Raw genomic sequence first — 16937 nt, 5'->3', positions numbered from 1 at the left:
GGTCATGCTGCAGCAAAAGAGGAAGAGTTTCATTCACTCAGCCGACAAAACAACAACAGGCTGGATTAGCTAGTTGAATAAAATCAATCATACGCCACATGCGCAGTGGCGGGCGTGGTGAGAAAATGCCAGCACTTTGACAACCGAAGGATTGGCAAGCAGATGTCTTTAGAAAAGCGGTTAAAATAAGTCCAGTGAACAGTAAATGTGCTGCGGCTAAATTCAATTAAGAGGAGCCACCGAGTCATTAGATAGGTGGTTCTTTAAATACTCCCAGGGGCTAGTTCGAGGGCAGCCACTTGTGTCTGTTTTGTATCGATTTGTGTAAGAAAAACCGTAGAATCTGCACCCTGTATGCGAGTACGGCAGGGAAAACAACAGAGCCCTCACGCCCACTAAGTGGTCAATCTGGAAAATAATGCCAAGGTCCACAATCCACCGGGTCGTCTAACAACGGGCAGTAATCAAAGAGGTTTGCCACCGGAAATCGCAACGCGAACAAGAGTTCGAGACCATGGATGTGGGTGGACAGGAAACCACCTACGAGCCGCTGGATGGACGGGGCTCTGGGCGCTCGAGGAGCACCCATTCCGCGTCTGGGCCCGGACTGAGGCATCCCGGCAGTATGGACAGTCCAGAGTTCGACACTCGGGCCCCCAAGGATCAGCGGCACTCCGTCTACCTGGCCCTCCTGGCAGCGGGCATAGGCTTTGTTTTGCCCTACAATAGGTGAGCAGTTCGGCAAAGACGGGGCCTTCAACACTCTGTTTATCATTGTTCATTTAAAATAGAACAAAAATTAATTAGATCAGTAGAAGACCTTATAATAATAAACACGCGTGTTATAAACAATCTTAATATAATGATATAATGTAGTTTAGATGTTAGATGTGAAGCAATAGATTGTAATATTTTGTAATCTTTTAACACACATCGGTTAAAAGATTACAAAATATTAGTATTTTACTTCCACTAAGTAAAAATGCAATACTTTGTACTTACAGTTTCATTATCGCTGCGGACTACTGGCAGGCGCGTTTTCCGGGTCGTCCTGTGGCCCTGGACATGTCGATGACGTACATCTTCGTGGCCTTCGGCACCGTGCTGATGAACAACATAGTGCTGTCGGTGGCTCCGTTCCAGTCGCGGGTGCTGTTCGGCTACATGATATCCTTCACCACGCTGATCTTCGTGGCCGTCTGCGAGGTGGCCTGGCACATGTTCGCCTCCAACACCGCCTACCTGGTGAACATGTCCGCCGTGGCCCTGACCGCCATCGGGTGCACCGTGCAGCAGTCCAGCTTCTACGGATTCGCCTCGATGCTGCCCAAGCAGTACACCCAGGCGGTGATGGCCGGCGAGAGCATCGCCGGGTTCCTGGTGTCTTCCAATCGAGTCGTTACCAAGCTGCTGATCAACAACGACCGCGTGTCCACGGTCATCTTCTTTCTCACCTCCACGCTCTACATACTCTTCAGCTACCTGTTGCACGTGGCCACCATCAACTCGCCGTTTGTGCGGTTCCACGTGGAGGCCTGCTCGAAGATAGTCCTCCGGCCGGATGAGGTGAGTAGGAAGCTCATAGGTTAGGTGATCAAAAAACCTTTTTTTTCAAACCAATTTTCGATGGGTTTGGCGGAGTATAATTCAAAGCTTCAAACTAATATTAAAGCATTGTGAGAAACCCATAATTTGTATGGAGTCTAAATTAGCCCATTTGTTTGTTTAACATTTACATTTCGTATTAATTGTAACATTTTGACAATTTTGTATCCACGTCATGTATTTCCAAAGAAGTATGCTTCTTCGAAAACTTATTGAAATGAAATGTACCTAAACTGTCATGAAAAATTTAATAATTTAAAGTCTAATAGTTTACTTTATAAGATATTAACACCTCTCATATAATATTTATCTTCTTCAAATACAGCAGGAGATAGATGGCGTTCCAAGTAGTACTCGATACGGGGTGCTGTCCATGGACGGCACCCACACCACGACCTCATCGGTCGGACCTCCAGGCACCGGAAACACCCTGAGTTTTAGCAACCCCGTCTACGAACTGTCCAATCCGACTGCCGGCGAGAGCAGCATCGAAGCCTTGGGCCAACTTCCCGAGCTTCCGGCCACACCCCCCGCCCAGGAGCCAACGACGCCCACGACAGTGGCCTTCAAGGTATTAGATATTAACCATATTTTATTATTAATTATATTAAGTCCAGGATATTGGCTTTAAGATTCTTAAAACATGGTTTAAAATTGTAAAACATAATGTAAGCACAGAATTCATTATTCAAGGTGGAGCACGTCATCACCCCGCGCCGTTGCCGACCGAGTAAGCTGGGAGACATCCGCGAGGGATTCGTGACCCGGTGGCGGGTGGCCCAGGTGATCTACCCGCACATGGTGTGCATCGCCCTCGCCTACTGCGTGACCCTCTCCCTGTATCCGGGCATCGAGGTGGAGGTGCAGTCCTGTGCCCTGCGCTCCTGGATGCCGGTGCTGCTGATGTTCTGCTTCAACACGTCGGATGTGGTGGGAAAGATCCTGGCCGCCAGCCCCTACCCGTGGTCGCGCCGCCAGCTGATCCTGCTGTCCGGGCTGAGGATCGTCCTGGTGCCCCTGCTCCTCCTCTGCTGTGCGCCTCGCCAGCGGCCCGTGATCTCCGGCGAGACGGCGCCCTTTGTCTTCACCATCGCTCTGGGTATCACCAATGGACTAGCCGGCAGCTTGCCCATGATGTTGGCCCCGGCAAAGGTGCCGGGGACTTTGAAGGAGGTCACTGGCAATATAATGACCTTGTCGTACAACGTGGGCCTGACGGTGGGCTCCCTGATTGGATACGTCTTCGAGAGCATGCTGGGGCCGCAGCTGGTGAACCCCTGCCCCTCGTACCCCTACGTGCCCGCCTCGATTATAGAGCAGTTCCACGGTCACGGGCACGGACATGGCCACCTGCCGCACTCGCTGCCGCTGACGAGCACCAGCACGATGAGTCCACCAACCACGGGGGCCACCACGCTGGTGCCCCTCCTGCTCAACACCACGATGCTCACCCTCGGCAGTTCCAGCTCCACCACCAGCACCGCCAGTCCGGCTCTGGCCACCGTGATCACCACCACGGCCCTGGCGCTCTACAGCACGGTGGCCACCGGGAGTGCCGAGGTGATCAACGCCACCATATCCTCGATCGTGTCCACAGTCACCAGCTCGGTGGGCGATATCAGCGACGAGATGACCACAGATCCCCAAACGCAGGACGCGCTGCTGGATAGCATCTAAGGGCAGTCCCCTGAGATTCGGAAAAGTCAACTCAACATTCTACACAGCCATATCTACGTCAGAATGATAATTTATACTTTTTATTGCAAACCTTGGTACTTCAAGATTCTAAATCAATATCACAGACGAAGAAACCCCCAGTAATGGTTTATGAAATGATAACCATAGTTTTCTTAATAGCTAATTGTAAAATGTCTCTATTTTTCACATTCGAAACCAGCGGTTTTCGATTCTTCACACAAAGAGTTGTTTAAGTATTTCACTTAGTTAAAGTTTTTCCCAACTGACGGTTGCGACAGTTTGAAGTGGCAGTTTGAAAATATCATACTTCAATAAATCCAAAAAATGTAAGGATATGTTTAATTATACTTAGAGCAAATGAAGAGCAAACCAATCTGGAGGTCTGGATACTTTTTTTTATCAATTTTTTAGAGCTTTCATGTGGCTAAAATAGATAAATGTAAAATTTTCCGAACACATTTTATTAAAGGCTCAAAATATAACAAATGTGAACAAAGATTCCAGTTAATAGTAAGCGCAAACTCCTAACTATAGGCAATACTACTCCTGTATGTATGTACTAAATACCATATATCTACAACTATAGGGTGTCTAGGCTATTTCGCTTTTGGTTTGATTTCAGCGTCTAGCGTCTAAAGTCTAGGACCCAATTATCTATCTCCGATATACTCCAATCAAGTGCTATGGATTCCAAATTGCAAACCTGTCGACTTCGACTATATAGGTGTGAATGGGTGTCTGTTTATTTTTGTAAGAGTGAGAAATGGGTAACTGCAAGTGAAGAAATTGGTATTGAACCGACAACAAGAAAGTCCATCAGTGAAGGATTAACAAGAGTAATTATTTCCAAGGGTTTCCAAGCAAACCAGAAGATTGTAAGATATCTGAGCGTCGGTGCCATAAGTGTTGTAAGCATTGTAAGCCTTCAAGTGCAAAAGCTGGTCTTGAACTAATTTGTTGCTTTTATATTTATTTGGCTAAATTTGTAAGCAAGAGGGCAATGGAAGCATCCGTGTATCGATAGATAAAATTAAGACAACAGAACCTGCAGAAACATAAATAAATGTTAATATAGAAATATTTAACGGCCAACGCTTTTTATTTAAATCCCACTTAGGTCTTTGATCGAAAGATTGGTTTTGGAAAGGTGGTACCATTCTAAAATATTGCTAAAAGCAACACTTTCTAAAAATTACAGATATGGTACATAGTCCTCTTTGGGCTACCCTGTGCTTATACTTATGTATACATGGAGTTCTTCTTTAAAATATCTGCTCAATCTCTGACGCCACTATAAGCCCAATTAAAGAATTCCTATTCGCGAAGAACTCTCGTTGATCCTTTAAGGTCATAAACATTGGGTGTATTCTTTCGTACTTGAAGGTTTCCTATAGAGAGGCTTAGACAGATGTCAATTTTCCAGAAAGCGGCTTACCTGCCAATAAGTTATCTACCTGCCTGTGCTTCACATTCAATCAAGAGCACCTGGTTCATATTCTTACCAACAAAGTACTATTTCATCTTCTACCTAAGCTGCTTTCGGAGTCATAGGTTCCTATAAAACCCCCTGTATCGAAACGCCCAGCATCATTCTCTTCTAGTCATGGCCCGCCGAACACAGTCGCGCTTCATCTTCGAGATCGTGGAAAACACGCGAGTTTTTCGCCATCAGTTCTTCGCCAACGGTTCAAGGAGAGCGGATTGTACCACCTGTGAAAGCAGAGTTCCAGCCAGCGAGCCGTACAATCATCACTGGCGAAACGACATCAAGAACAACAGAAGCCACTGCATTCAGCTGGGCTCCGAGGAAAAGCTGATCCTGAGAGCGATCGAGGATCAGGCCATCGAAGAGTTTATCTTATGCGACGGAAGCATCTCAGCCAGAACGAACGACTTCCTCCTGGATGCTGGGATCGATGCGGTTCCCCAATTGCTTCGATTCCTGAGTTTTGGCACTGAAAAATTGGAGGCTTCAGTCGGATTCTATGTGGACGTGAAAAAGGAGCGCATGTACTACGAAAGCAGCCCATTGAATATCGAAAACCACTTGGATATCGGCGAGGCGGTCGACATGATATTCTCCATGCTGCTGGAGAAGATAAGTAACTATGTCCTGCTCCACCAAAAGGTTCCGTTGGAGGCGTGTGTTATCAGAAGGATGAAGGTGACTGTCAAGAGATTTTGCCACGCTCCCAAAGGCAAATCCAAACCTTCTTGCAAACTTCCTCTGCAATACCAAGTAAAGCATGCAGCTGAAGGCCTTGACAGGGGAAGTAATAGATCGCCCTCTGACTTGATGAAGCTTGTTGAAACCTATATCAATCAAGAAGAGCCTGGGCGACCTATTCCTTCAACCCTGAAGGTAAACCTCTACAGCTTTCGGGTCTGCAGCACCTCCAAAGAATTGTATGTTGTGCCCTACTTACTTCGCGGAGATGATGTGGACAACACGCCCACCTTTATAATTCAGACGAACGTGGTTGGTGGGTTTCAGGGTCTGCTTGAGATCCGGAACATAAGGAAGTTCCTGAGAGTGGACAGCCAGGATAGGGTTTTCGAATGCCGCCAGTGCCAGTCCCACTTCGTCGACCGCGTCCACTTCGCTCTCCATAAACAGATCGCCTGTGGACGAAACTTTATGGTGTGGAACATGGACAAGGACGCCATCGAGCTGCACGAGAACTGTTTGCCCCTGCCAAAGGAGTACTTCAAGTACGAGTGGGTTGGACTGGCCAGCAAACGAAATTGATTCTAGGTTTAGAAACGAAAGCCAGAGTGTGCCAAAACAAATAAATATTTAAACGTAAGAGTCTTTTTGGTTCCGGGACTTTTATCGAAGTGGGATTTTTATTAAGAGTTAAATATGAATAATTTTGTTTATTAGATCGTTAGTTGATAGTATCACTTGATACACACAGGGAAACATTCGTGCTATATTTATTATACCAGTTACTCGTAGAGTATACCCTTTACTAGATTCGTCTGAAAGTATGTAACAGGTAAAAGGAAGCGTTTTCGACTAGCCATGTCCATGACGGAAACATTTTTTTTTGCAGAAATGCTTTTGCCTTTAGCTCCCTCAAGCTGAGTAACGTGTATCTGATAGTCGAGGCACTCGACTATAGCGATTCCTTGTTTCTTTTTACATTCTTAATATATTCGTGATTGAGAAAGCTAAAAGTATTTGAGAAGATAGTATTAATTTTAATTTTAATTAATTTTGTACGATTCTTAAATTGTTGGAACGCAATTTTTAAATCAATTTTTTCTGAACATGTGAATTTTTAATTTTCTGTAATTTTTTTTTTCCAAATATGACGTTTTGAATATATGAATTTTTATGCACGGGAATATAAAAGATATGTCTAGAACTTGCAAAATATGTCGGCTATGTTTTATGCTTCATGGGCACTCAAATTAAGGGCTTTATGGTTAAAATATTTCAAGTGACTTTTTTTTAGTTTTAGAGGTTGTTCTCTAAGATTGGACCACAATATTATGAAAATTAGATCCAGGATCTTTATATTAGTTTTAAGTACATTTTTTCAAATTGCTCCTTGTTTCCTAGACTTAATATATATTTTTGAAAACTTACGCCCACCATAAGGGAGTCCTCAGGAATAGGGGAATCCGCCATCCAGTTAATGTTTTGCCTAATCTTGAAATAGTGTGCAACCAAAAAAATAACAATCCGGGACTGGCTAATGCACCAGAAACAACAAATTAAAAAAAAAAAACCAATGGTAAACATTTTTAATATGAGTATATTTAATGTTTTAGATGTAATTTTGCTTGTGAACAAAATTTTTTCTATATTTTCTGTTCGTTTGTCGGTGGCTAAATGATTAAATGCAGAAAATCTTAATTCGACTTTGCAAGTCGTTTATATTTCGTGTACACTGTTATTTGAATCAATAATTATTTCAATTTTATTAAAGCCTGCGCTTTTTGGTAGAACATCCTTTATTTCAGAACAGCTTCCAAAATTTCGTAACGTCTTTGAATATTTTCTGAGCTTTTCTTAAAATAACCATTTTTGTTTCAGGTAAATAAATAATATTTCAAAATTTTTAATCAACTGCTTTCAATAATACGCCACATAGCCGCTAGGGGCGCCAGTAGTTGGTGCTGCTGATGCTGGAAGCATATCTTCATTCTTCTTGCACTCCCTTTGGCCTGAGTAACGGGTGTCTAATAGTCGATACCATCGACTGTAGAGCACCTAAACCATTCCATTTTTTGATTTTAGAAATTTTTTTTTAAAAATATATTGTCGTTGTCGTCGTTACATTTCATTACCCAACCCAGCATCATTAAGCCACGATTGATCCTACGCGTTACCTATCGAAAAATCCCAAAAATACCGAAAATACCATGGTGGCATCGAGACTTTGCCATCTCTATTTTGTTTACATGCAGAACTGCGAACCAAGATGAATCCGCTGGACAAGATTCACGCTCTGGACGAGATCGAGAAGGAGATAATCTTGTGCATGCAGAGTGCAGGTGAGTGTGTACGATAATCTCACCAAAGAGGACTGACATGAGTGATTTACAGGACAAGCCTTACAGGAGTTGGGAAAGGAAAAGTCGTCGCAGAAAAATGCCGAAACTCAGTCGCAGCAGTTCCTCAAGAGCCTGTCCAGCGTGGAATCGAAGCTATCCGAGCAAATTAACTACTTGACCCAGGTGTCCACCGGTCAGCCGCACGAGGGTTCCGGCTACGCGTCCGCCAAGGTGCTCCAAATGGCCTGGCACCGCATCCAGCATGCCAGGTCCAGGGTTCGGGAGCTGGAGGAAACGAAGGCCAAACATTCACACGCTGCCCGGCAGCAGCTAAAGCGTCAGCAGGAACATGCTGCGGCCCAACAACAGCAGCAGCAACAACAACAGCAGCAACAGCAGATGCAACAAGCTGCGCAGCAGCAACAACCGGCGGGCGGCGGAAACGCCGGTGGAGGCGATCACCCCATGGGCAGCGACTCCTCCATGTCCACCAACTAACTTAGGATAAGAGTAAAGGTTTCCATTTCTTAAATTGAATATACAACATTTTTAAATCGACCGGCAAAATAGTTTAGTCCAAATCTCTAAGCTTTATTCACTTATTTTATTAGCTTATAGTTATAATGCATCCGGTGATATGCATACGGATTTATCACAAATGGGCTCCAGCTTCTCTTCATCTTGATCTCTATCTGAAGCTACGCTCTTTTTCTCTTTAGTTTGTCCAATGCCAAAGAAATTCATTTCACACACGTGTCTGACGCACTGCAGCAGGACATTCCGTTCATGTCTAATTTCCGATTCCAGAAGCTTGGATAACATGGTGTTCTGTTGGGTTTGCTTGCGAGCCCTCTTGTAGTTTAGGCCATAAACTCGCTTTGGAGCAGCTCGCTTGGGTGCCGTCGTGAGCTTACATTCCTTAGGTTCAGCTTTGGGAGGAGTTGGTTCACTTATGGTTTCCGTTGTTCGCTGGAAAGGCTCTTCATCTGGTGCTTCGTCGGAGGAGGCAGCTTCTTCCCTGGTAGGAGATTCTGATTCTAAAATGGAAGCAGATATTCTATCAATATGCTTTTGAGCTGAGCTTTCCAAAGTTGGTGTAGGTTCGTCACGGGTTTGCTCATCCCTATTTGCATCGTCTTGAGAAGTCTCAGTGTGCAAGCCTTCTTTGGCAATTTTTATTTCTAACTTTTGTGGCGAATCGTCATGGCTTGGACTGCTTGCTGTATGCTCATGAGGTTCTACCTTGACGACACCTAATTGTATATCCTTATCCTGTATGGCCCCCACTTGCTGACCCTGATCCTCGCACTCCGATTCACTTTCCTCTTCACTATCTGACCCATACATTCCAAGCAGGCCAAACAAAGCGTTATCCTTCTTATGAACTTTTGGCTTCACGTGCTGGTAATCCTCCATTGATCCTGTTCCACGGAATTTGCCATTTTCTGTGAAGTTGGGCCGCTCCTCTTTTTGGTCAGATTGGATTTCTTCGGTTGCTTTAATTACTTTTTTAGTTTCCTTTGATTTATCAGTAACTTGGTTTGTACTTCCTGCGGGTTTTTTCTTTTCAAAGGATTTGCCTTTGATTCCTCTTTTCCTCCTGTTTTTGGGATCGAAGCGCTCCTTGTGATCTCCCTTGGGTCGCGTCCTCTGGCGATCTTCCCGATTTCCAAAGCGGGACTTGGAGGCTTCTAGACGCTCTCCGCGCTTTATTCTCTGCTCCTTTGCCAACCTGGCCAACTCAACGTTCGTCGCAGTGGGAAATCTAAGATGTGCGCGGATAAAGGGTTTATGTGAAATTGGGTACTAAGTCGACCAACCTTTTTCTCCTTTCTGTCCTCCAAGCAGCCAATTCCTCGTCTGTCCACACCTTCTTCACCTTTTTGTAAGCCCCCGTGATGTGATTGGCTTCAATGTGACGCTCGAGGACATTGTGAAGGGCAGAAAAGTCGCAGTCATCGGCGGGGCAGGACTCGTGCTGCTCCAGGTGGCGTTTCATGTCCTGAACATTGGCCAACTCCATGCCACACGAGTGGCAGAACTCCGGTCGCGGAGGCGAGTGGTGAATCGGTGGGGTCTCTGGCACGCTGACTGCACTGCTCTGCGCTGTAAACTAAGGATTAGGGGGTAATATACACGGTTAATGATAAGACAACTCACGTTTTCTTGGGCGAGATACTTAGCAGGCACTGTTGATCCTCGTGCGCCGTACATGGGCGGCGGTTGCTTGGCCCTCGGCAGCAGGGTCATCCCGCTGGGGGTCAGGTACAGGTGGTTGGCCTTGGCAGCTCCATTGGGCTTGTCGAATTTAGGGGACGGTAATACAAATTTCGGCTGGACCTTTTCCTCCATCTCGTCGCGTTAAAAACGTTAAAAACAATGTGCGCGAATCTGGACAGTGTGACCTGAGCTACTAAATATTCCAAAAAAAAGATACGTTAAAGTGAATAATTAGTTATATAATAGAAAATATTGATCCAGGGTCTTATACATTTCTGTTCATATTAAAACTTTTTCTATTAAAGTTTATTTTTCTCTCAGCAAAATTTAAAAAATACTGTTTCCCAAAAAATACCGCTTTGAAACCTATCGATAAGCCCACACACATTGACCTAGTGTGACCGCACTGCACTGTTGTTGTCGCCACTCGCGAGACAAAAACAATTAGCTGGGAAGTGCAAGTCAATTGAGAGAGCAGCGTAATTCTGTTTACTAAGTTTAAGCGTTTAGATTAGTGCGAATACTCAGCGGGGCAGCAAAATGCAAAGTGTCCTCAACACCGTCAAAGGAACGGCTCTCAATGTGGCCGAGTATCTAACGCCCGTTTTGAAGGTAAAAAGTGCCAGATAGACGAAGAACTGTCGGTCAAAACGAGCAAATATGTATGGAAATACGTACGGAATAGGGGTGTATATAGGAGAGCAGCTTCATGACAAAGAAATCTAGAAATGATAAGGGTTTCCTACGCCCAACTATTGATTCCCCCACATTCCACGACCTCCCTGGGGGCTATAAAACTGGATTGACCGCCAGACTGTCTCCAAACTAGTTGCAGGGGGGTGGCCCATAATGTACCTACCATTTCGCAAAAGAGCTATTGAATTTAATGAGCTTTTTAAAATGTAATTGTAACTAAAGAGGTTTTAGGAATATTAATGTTTACCTGTCAGCTCAAAATGTTGTCAGAATTTCATTGTTTGTAGACCCCCCTTAGGGTCTACAGGGTCGTCGGAGGCCTAAATCTACTCCTAAAACACCCGCTTTAATAATACTGTATTCATCCCTTGCAGGAATCGAAATTCCGCGAGACGGGCGTTCTCACTCCGGAGGAGTTCGTGGCCGCCGGAGATCACCTGGTGCACCACTGCCCCACCTGGCAGTGGGCCGCCGGCGACGAGACCAAGACTAAACCCTACCTACCCAAGGGTAAGTGCTGCGATTTGCCATTAATCAGTGGCCAATTTACTCATTAAAATCATTTGGGCACCACTTAGATAAGCAGTTCCTGATAACGCGCAATGTGCCGTGCTATCGTCGCTGCAAGCAGATGGAGTACGTCGGCGAGGAGACGCTGGTGGAGGAGGAGTCCGGCGATGGAGGGTGGGTCGAGACCCATCAGCTGAACGACGACGGCACTACCCAGCTGGAGGACAAGATCTGCGAACTGACAATGGAGGAGGCAAAGGTGAGGGCTGGTCGAAAAACATTAAGATCTGGGATTTCCCAAAGGAATTACTGTTTAAACTGAATTCAGTTTAAGATTCCGATAGCTTAAAGGTGTTTTCAGTAGTCTCAATTATGGATTATGAGTAAGGAAAGTTTAAAAAAAGATTTATAAAAAACAGATCTTAAAACATTTCAAAAATAATTTTAATTTTTAAGATTTGTTATTTGTTAGAATTGATTTTTCTAAAACGCACCCGCAACACCACCAATATTTAATATATAATTCAAACTTACCGATTTGCGAATCTCATCAACCATTTTCTTCTCTTCAGGATGAAATGCACACTCCAGATAGCGACAAATCAGCCCCGGGCGTTGGAGCCGAGGCCGAAGACGAGGACGATGATGAGGCCATCGACATGGACGATTTCGAGGAGAGCGGCATGCTGGAGCTCGTCGACCCGGCAGTGGCGACCACCACTCGCAAGCCGGAGACGGACGACAAGGCCAGCCCAGTGGCAGCCGCATCTGGGGCGGAGGCCAGCGGTGACTCAGTGCTCCACACGCGCACCTACGACCTGCACATCAGCTATGACAAGTACTATCAGACGCCACGCCTCTGGGTTGTGGGATACGATGAGCAGCGCAAGCCACTGACCGTGGAGCAAATGTACGAGGATGTCTCGCAGGATCACGCCAAGAAAACGGTCACCATGGAGTCGCACCCGCACCTGCCAGGACCCAACATGGCCTCGGTGCACCCATGTCGGCATGCCGATATTATGAAGAAGATCATCCAGACGGTGGAGGAGGGCGGTGGTCAGCTGGGAGTGCATTTATACTTGATCATATTCCTGAAATTCGTTCAGACCGTCATACCAACAATAGAGTACGATTTTACGCAGAACTTCAACATGTCTTAAGACCCGCCCTGCTTTTCAATATTGACGCAATACATTAACTCTTTGAACGACAGTTTGTGAACCAATAATCGAATAAAGTATTGGGCAAACAGCTAAAAACATGGTCACCTCCGAGTCGTTTTAATAATTACTTTTTATTTCACTTTGCTTTTGTTGTTGTTGGTTGCATGTTTGAAACATCTCTGAGATGAAATTGTATGTTAACATAATAATAAAGCATATTAAATCAATTGATCAAATATGCATTGTAGTTTTAGGTAGTTTTGTTTCTAGTTAAATGATTTTTTGCATTTTTAACAGTTTCTCAAACTTAAAGTGTGTGTTGCTTGCATTTATATTAATCATTTAATGTATAACTGTTAGATCCTTTTTAATTTTTATGGGTTTATAGTATATATATAGATTTTCTTAATAGTTAAAATCACTTTTCATTTGCAATAACAGGTTCACATCGTAATCAATTTTACAATAAACATACCTAACGCCATTCATACCTGAATAAACATTTATATATTTGTATGTGTATATCGATCCCTCGTTTCTTCCCCTCTATTAACGTGTTTTCAACAACATGCCGCCAGCGTTACGTTAGACGTCAACATTTTGCCCTTTACTTATCATCTTTAAATATAACTGATCCACTATCTTGTCAACTTTTACATTAATTACCCATATTTTTGTTAGCTTTTTTACATTTTATAATACATACAGAAGTTATACATACCAACTAGAGACCTAAATGTATATTGTAAACCTATATAGATGTGTCGTCGTGCTTCGTTTCTGCATTTTTTGCCCCTACTAATCTTGCATCTGCCAGAACTTTCCATTATTTTCATGCAATTTCTGATACCTTCAATTTTTATACATCTTTTAACGACTTTTGTTTCTTTTTACACGCTGCCTTTAAATTTGAAATGTGTGGTGTAATTAGTTTCTGTTTACTGAATCTGGAGTTTATATTTGTTTAATTTTATAAGGTACGTTTTGTTTAAGCGCAATGCCTAGGCAGGAATTGAGGCAATGATTAGGTTCACACGACACGAAGGACATGTTTTGGAAAATCCGAGAATAGAGTAATCAAATTAGCAGCTTAAAAAATAAAAGATATAAGCCAGGTAACTTAATATTCGACTTGAAAGTTGATCCACTTCATTAAATATAGTTTATTTGGTTTGTTTATTTCGATTTTTGATTTTTACAATATTCTTGTTTTCTTTCATTCGATTTCTCTCCCGTCTCATTGCCCAAATTCATGACTAAGCATCTTTTACTTTTAGTTTTAAAGGTTTATATAGCTTAGGTGTTTACTTTTTATAATTGGTTTTTACCCTTTAGCTGAGTTATAATTTTCCTTGCACAAAATATATTTTGTATTTGAATTATAAGCTTTACACTCTCTGGTTGCTGACATTGAAACAATTACATCTTGGTTGAAATTTACAAATAGTTGAAACTGCTAAATTTAAATATATGTAAGTATATATTTACCATATAGTTTTTAACTCGATCTTTATTAATTTATATAATTTCTTGCTCTTCATTATCTTGTTGTAGGTAGTTGTTTGCATTGTTTTCTTACACTTAGATTGAATTACAATTATAATATACACGTACATTCATACCATGAACACCTAAATTTGCTTTGTTTTCATTTTCTTTGTATGGATTTTCCTCTTTTGTTGCCATTAGATTAGACGCAAATACTATGCAAGACACTTGGCGCAAAAAATAAAATATACGATCTGCTAGTGGAAACAGAACTAATTTGAAAACTATGGTGAACCAAATTCTAAATAAAAAGTGGTAGGACGCTTAAACACACTCCAATTTACATAAAAATATATATATAGATTTGTATCCATAAGTTCTATTCATATAGGTATATAAAAATAAAATTTCTCATGCTTCTTTTGTTTTCCTTGTTTGTAATGCCTAAAGAAAGTGGGTTCTGGTTCTCCTTGCCTTACTAAAATTTATATCCATACATCTACATTTATACGTTTAGGTGTGTTTTAAAAATTGCTTTATCAGGGACTACAAATAAAACACGAATTAATTTAAGACAAATTAATTAATTAGTTAAACGTAAACTAGGCCTAACCGTTAACGTAATAATAATTAACATTGAATCAACAAATGTGTGCATGTGTGTGTATAGGTGTGATAGTTGGTGGTGTTGGTGGTAGTAGTGATGATGCATTCCATATTCGAAATACGGATTTCTGTATCCTCCGCCCGTCGCCTTCCGTATCCCGGCTGCCGTGGGCCCTCGTGGGGACTCCCCGCCTCGTTATTTACACTTCATAAATGATTAAGTATTCCGTGTCACGTTCCCCCGGCCTCTACACCTTGCGCTTGGCGTGCAGCATCTCCATGAGCAGCGTCTGGGTGGGCGCACTGCCGGCACAGTGCTTGGTGTACAGGTGCTCCTCGCCGCGGGCGGCCATGGCATGGATCTCCGGTAAGATGTTCACCAGCCTACTGAACTTGTCCTGCAAGAATCCCGAAAACAGAGTCTTAGTTTCTTACTAAGCAAATGCACAGATTTCTTCGAGTCCCAAGTATTACAAATCAGGGAAAATAGGAAACCTTTAACGATACCATATACACATTACAACCGAATCCTCTACTCACATTGACTGACGGATAGCAGGTGAGGGTGTAGTCCAGCAAGGCGGCTTGCACATTATCATGTCCCTCGGAGACGGTCTTCCGGTTGACAATGCCCCGTACATCTATAAGTGTTAACACGGAGAGTTTGAGAAGGTTGCCAATCTGAACTGCGGGAATGTACGGCCTTACTTGGATTCAACAGGATTAGGAATTTCATGCAGACGTAGTCGCCCATATCGAATTTCAGATCCTGCAGCTTGTTCTGCAGCTCGTTGAAGTAGTCGCCCAGCTGCGGCACACCCAGCAGGCCCAGGCTCATCAGATTGAAGACCTGGCCGTTGTTCAGCTGCGTCTCGTCGGGCAGGCCGTTGTGGATGCGATGGTGCAGGTGGTCCAGAACCAGCATGTCTGACCAGGAGTGCTGCAGCAGCTTCATTTGGTCGTCGACCTGGATTGAAAGAAATTTACAGCATAAAATATATTGGTCAATAAATGAAGTATGCAAAATTGGGTGAGGATCAATAGGTACGGTTGCCACTAGGAATAAACTATGTTACAAGTAATTTTGTTGGGAATATCACAAATTCTACCTTATAATAACTAGTAATTTAAAAAATAAATACCTTTAAATACCAAAAGTATAAATGAAAACATTGTTTGGGAAAGAGATTATCATGAAATTATTAATAGGGGCTAATTAATTTAAGATATTTAATCGGTTCTAGTTAAATATTCTTTAAGATAGTGTTTTTTTGGCTTGGAAATTGAATTTGCATGTAAAATACAGTGATCCTATCTTTTTCAGATGGTTTTCAAGCGGCAACCGCACGCGTAAGGTTCAATAGATACATTTTGAATGATGATATGGTATGGAGATATGCTAAGGCCTAGTCTTGGATGGTCTGGTATTACAACACGCCCTCTCTGTCTCGCGGGGATGCACTCGGTCACTCTGTCGCTCGGTCTTCGGCTTCTCCGATTCTCTCTGTCTCTGTCTCAGTCTCAGTCTCTTTCTCAGGCTCAGAGTCGGCTTCTCCGCTCCCGGTGGGCTGGTATGGGTGAGCACATCAGTTGCGTCACTGAGCGAGAGACGCCGCTGCTTGGCTGACTGACTGGTTCGGCTTTGGTGGCTAAGTAGGTCAGCCGCCAAATGAAATCGAAATTCAATGCAGATTCTGCCGGCGTCGCCGTCGACGTCGCCGTCAGTTGTCGGTGGTTTACATAACATGCCGCAGACTTGGCCCCTAGCTTGAAAACTGGTTTCTGGCTTTGAACCATGTTGCTGCTGACTGTGATTTCTGATTTCTGATTTGGGTTCGATGCGGGGATGTCGGGGTGTTGCGGCAACCCCACAGCCCTAGAGTGGCCCATACCTTCAGATCCTTGAAGAAGACGGTGTTCCGAGCCCAGTCCACTTGCGAGAACAGATTCTGGTCGAGCACCTTGCACATCAGCTCGAAGAGATCCACCTCCACCTGGTTGTAGGTTTGCTTCTGCAGCAGGGCAAACAGTTGCGTCTGCCACTCCCGATCGTCGATCGATTGCACAAATTCACGGATCATCGGTGAGACTCTGCGGGAATGATAATCGGGTTAATAGATCCTACGACTTAATCCGTATCGAGAACAACCCACCTTAATGGCTCGATTAGCGCGTCGGCCGTGCTCGATGGATGTGTGCCAGAATCGAAGCTTTTGTTTAGATAAAAGATACAAAAAGGTATAGGTTATTAAAGTTCGGAGGTCTTCTAATTGGAGAGCTCATCAAGTGACTACTAAGCAATACGTAAAAGGGCAGCTTGAGACAGAATTCATATTAACTCAGATGACTCATTTACTTAGAAATCTTTAAAAATTAGTATACAATGGTTATTTTCAAAGAAATATTCAAAAATTGTAAAGTGTGTATCCGAATTTTAAAGCC

The 16937-nt window shown here is 43.5% G+C and overlaps 6 protein-coding genes across 7 annotated transcripts in view; 4 read left to right on the top strand and 2 right to left on the bottom strand.

The window, feature by feature from the left end:
- The first annotated feature begins 43 nt into the window (after positions 1-43).
- On the top strand, positions 44-4388 carry LOC108035961 (equilibrative nucleoside transporter 4). Of its 2 annotated transcripts, none has more exons than XM_044095144.2 (4): positions 44-729; positions 1005-1566; positions 1934-2176; positions 2299-4388. In XM_044095144.2, the coding sequence occupies exons 1-4, from the start codon at positions 515-517 to the stop codon at positions 3280-3282; spliced, it is 2004 nt and encodes a 667-aa protein (XP_043951079.1). In that variant the 5' UTR covers positions 44-514; the 3' UTR covers positions 3283-4388. The 2 variants fall into 2 exon arrangements, with proteins under 2 accessions (XP_043951079.1, XP_016967263.1); XM_017111774.3 differs by having other exon boundaries at positions 46-729; positions 1931-2176.
- A 518-nt stretch (positions 4389-4906) lies between these two features.
- On the top strand, positions 4907-6107 carry LOC108035885 (protein terminus). The gene has a single exon (XM_017111640.3). The coding sequence runs from the start codon at positions 4907-4909 to the stop codon at positions 6050-6052; it is 1146 nt and encodes a 381-aa protein (XP_016967129.3). The 3' UTR covers positions 6053-6107.
- Positions 6108-7706: 1599 nt separating this feature from the next.
- Positions 7707-8367, top strand: LOC108035967 (mediator of RNA polymerase II transcription subunit 11). The gene is made up of 2 exons (XM_017111784.3): positions 7707-7809; positions 7862-8367. Exons 1-2 carry the CDS (start codon positions 7737-7739, stop codon positions 8305-8307), a joined length of 519 nt encoding a protein of 172 aa, XP_016967273.1. The 5' UTR covers positions 7707-7736; the 3' UTR covers positions 8308-8367.
- Positions 8368-8376: 9 nt separating this feature from the next.
- LOC108035966 (nuclear FMR1 interacting protein 1) lies at positions 8377-10207 on the bottom strand. Its single transcript, XM_017111783.3, has 3 exons — positions 9970-10207; positions 9630-9922; positions 8377-9574 (listed from the first exon to the last, which is right to left on the bottom strand). The coding sequence occupies exons 1-3, from the start codon at positions 10159-10161 to the stop codon at positions 8428-8430; spliced, it is 1632 nt and encodes a 543-aa protein (XP_016967272.3). The 5' UTR covers positions 10162-10207; the 3' UTR covers positions 8377-8427.
- A 229-nt stretch (positions 10208-10436) lies between these two features.
- Positions 10437-12512, top strand: LOC108035908 (ubiquitin-like-conjugating enzyme ATG3). Its single transcript, XM_017111675.3, has 4 exons — positions 10437-10641; positions 11100-11235; positions 11304-11494; positions 11808-12512. Exons 1-4 carry the CDS (start codon positions 10570-10572, stop codon positions 12396-12398), a joined length of 990 nt encoding a protein of 329 aa, XP_016967164.1. The 5' UTR covers positions 10437-10569; the 3' UTR covers positions 12399-12512.
- Position 12513: 1 nt separating this feature from the next.
- LOC108035907 (nuclear hormone receptor FTZ-F1) overlaps positions 12514-16937 on the bottom strand; it is a 44497-nt gene continuing 40073 nt past the window's right edge. Inside the window, exons 6-10 of the mRNA XM_017111673.3 lie at positions 16649-16705; positions 16388-16586; positions 15204-15462; positions 15036-15136; positions 12514-14893 (exon numbers count right to left, since the gene is read on the bottom strand). Of these exons, the coding sequence (XP_016967162.3) occupies positions 14744-14893; positions 15036-15136; positions 15204-15462; positions 16388-16586; positions 16649-16705 (766 nt within the window). The 3' untranslated portion in view covers positions 12514-14743. The remainder of the gene's footprint in view (positions 14894-15035; positions 15137-15203; positions 15463-16387; positions 16587-16648; positions 16706-16937) is intronic.

This window comes from Drosophila biarmipes, chromosome 3L (genome assembly GCF_025231255.1).
Source record: "Drosophila biarmipes strain raj3 chromosome 3L, RU_DBia_V1.1, whole genome shotgun sequence".
Lineage (NCBI taxonomy): Eukaryota > Metazoa > Arthropoda > Insecta > Diptera > Drosophilidae > Drosophila > Drosophila biarmipes.
The sequence above is the reverse complement of the archived record's forward strand: the minus strand, read 5'-3'. Positions and strand labels throughout refer to the sequence as shown.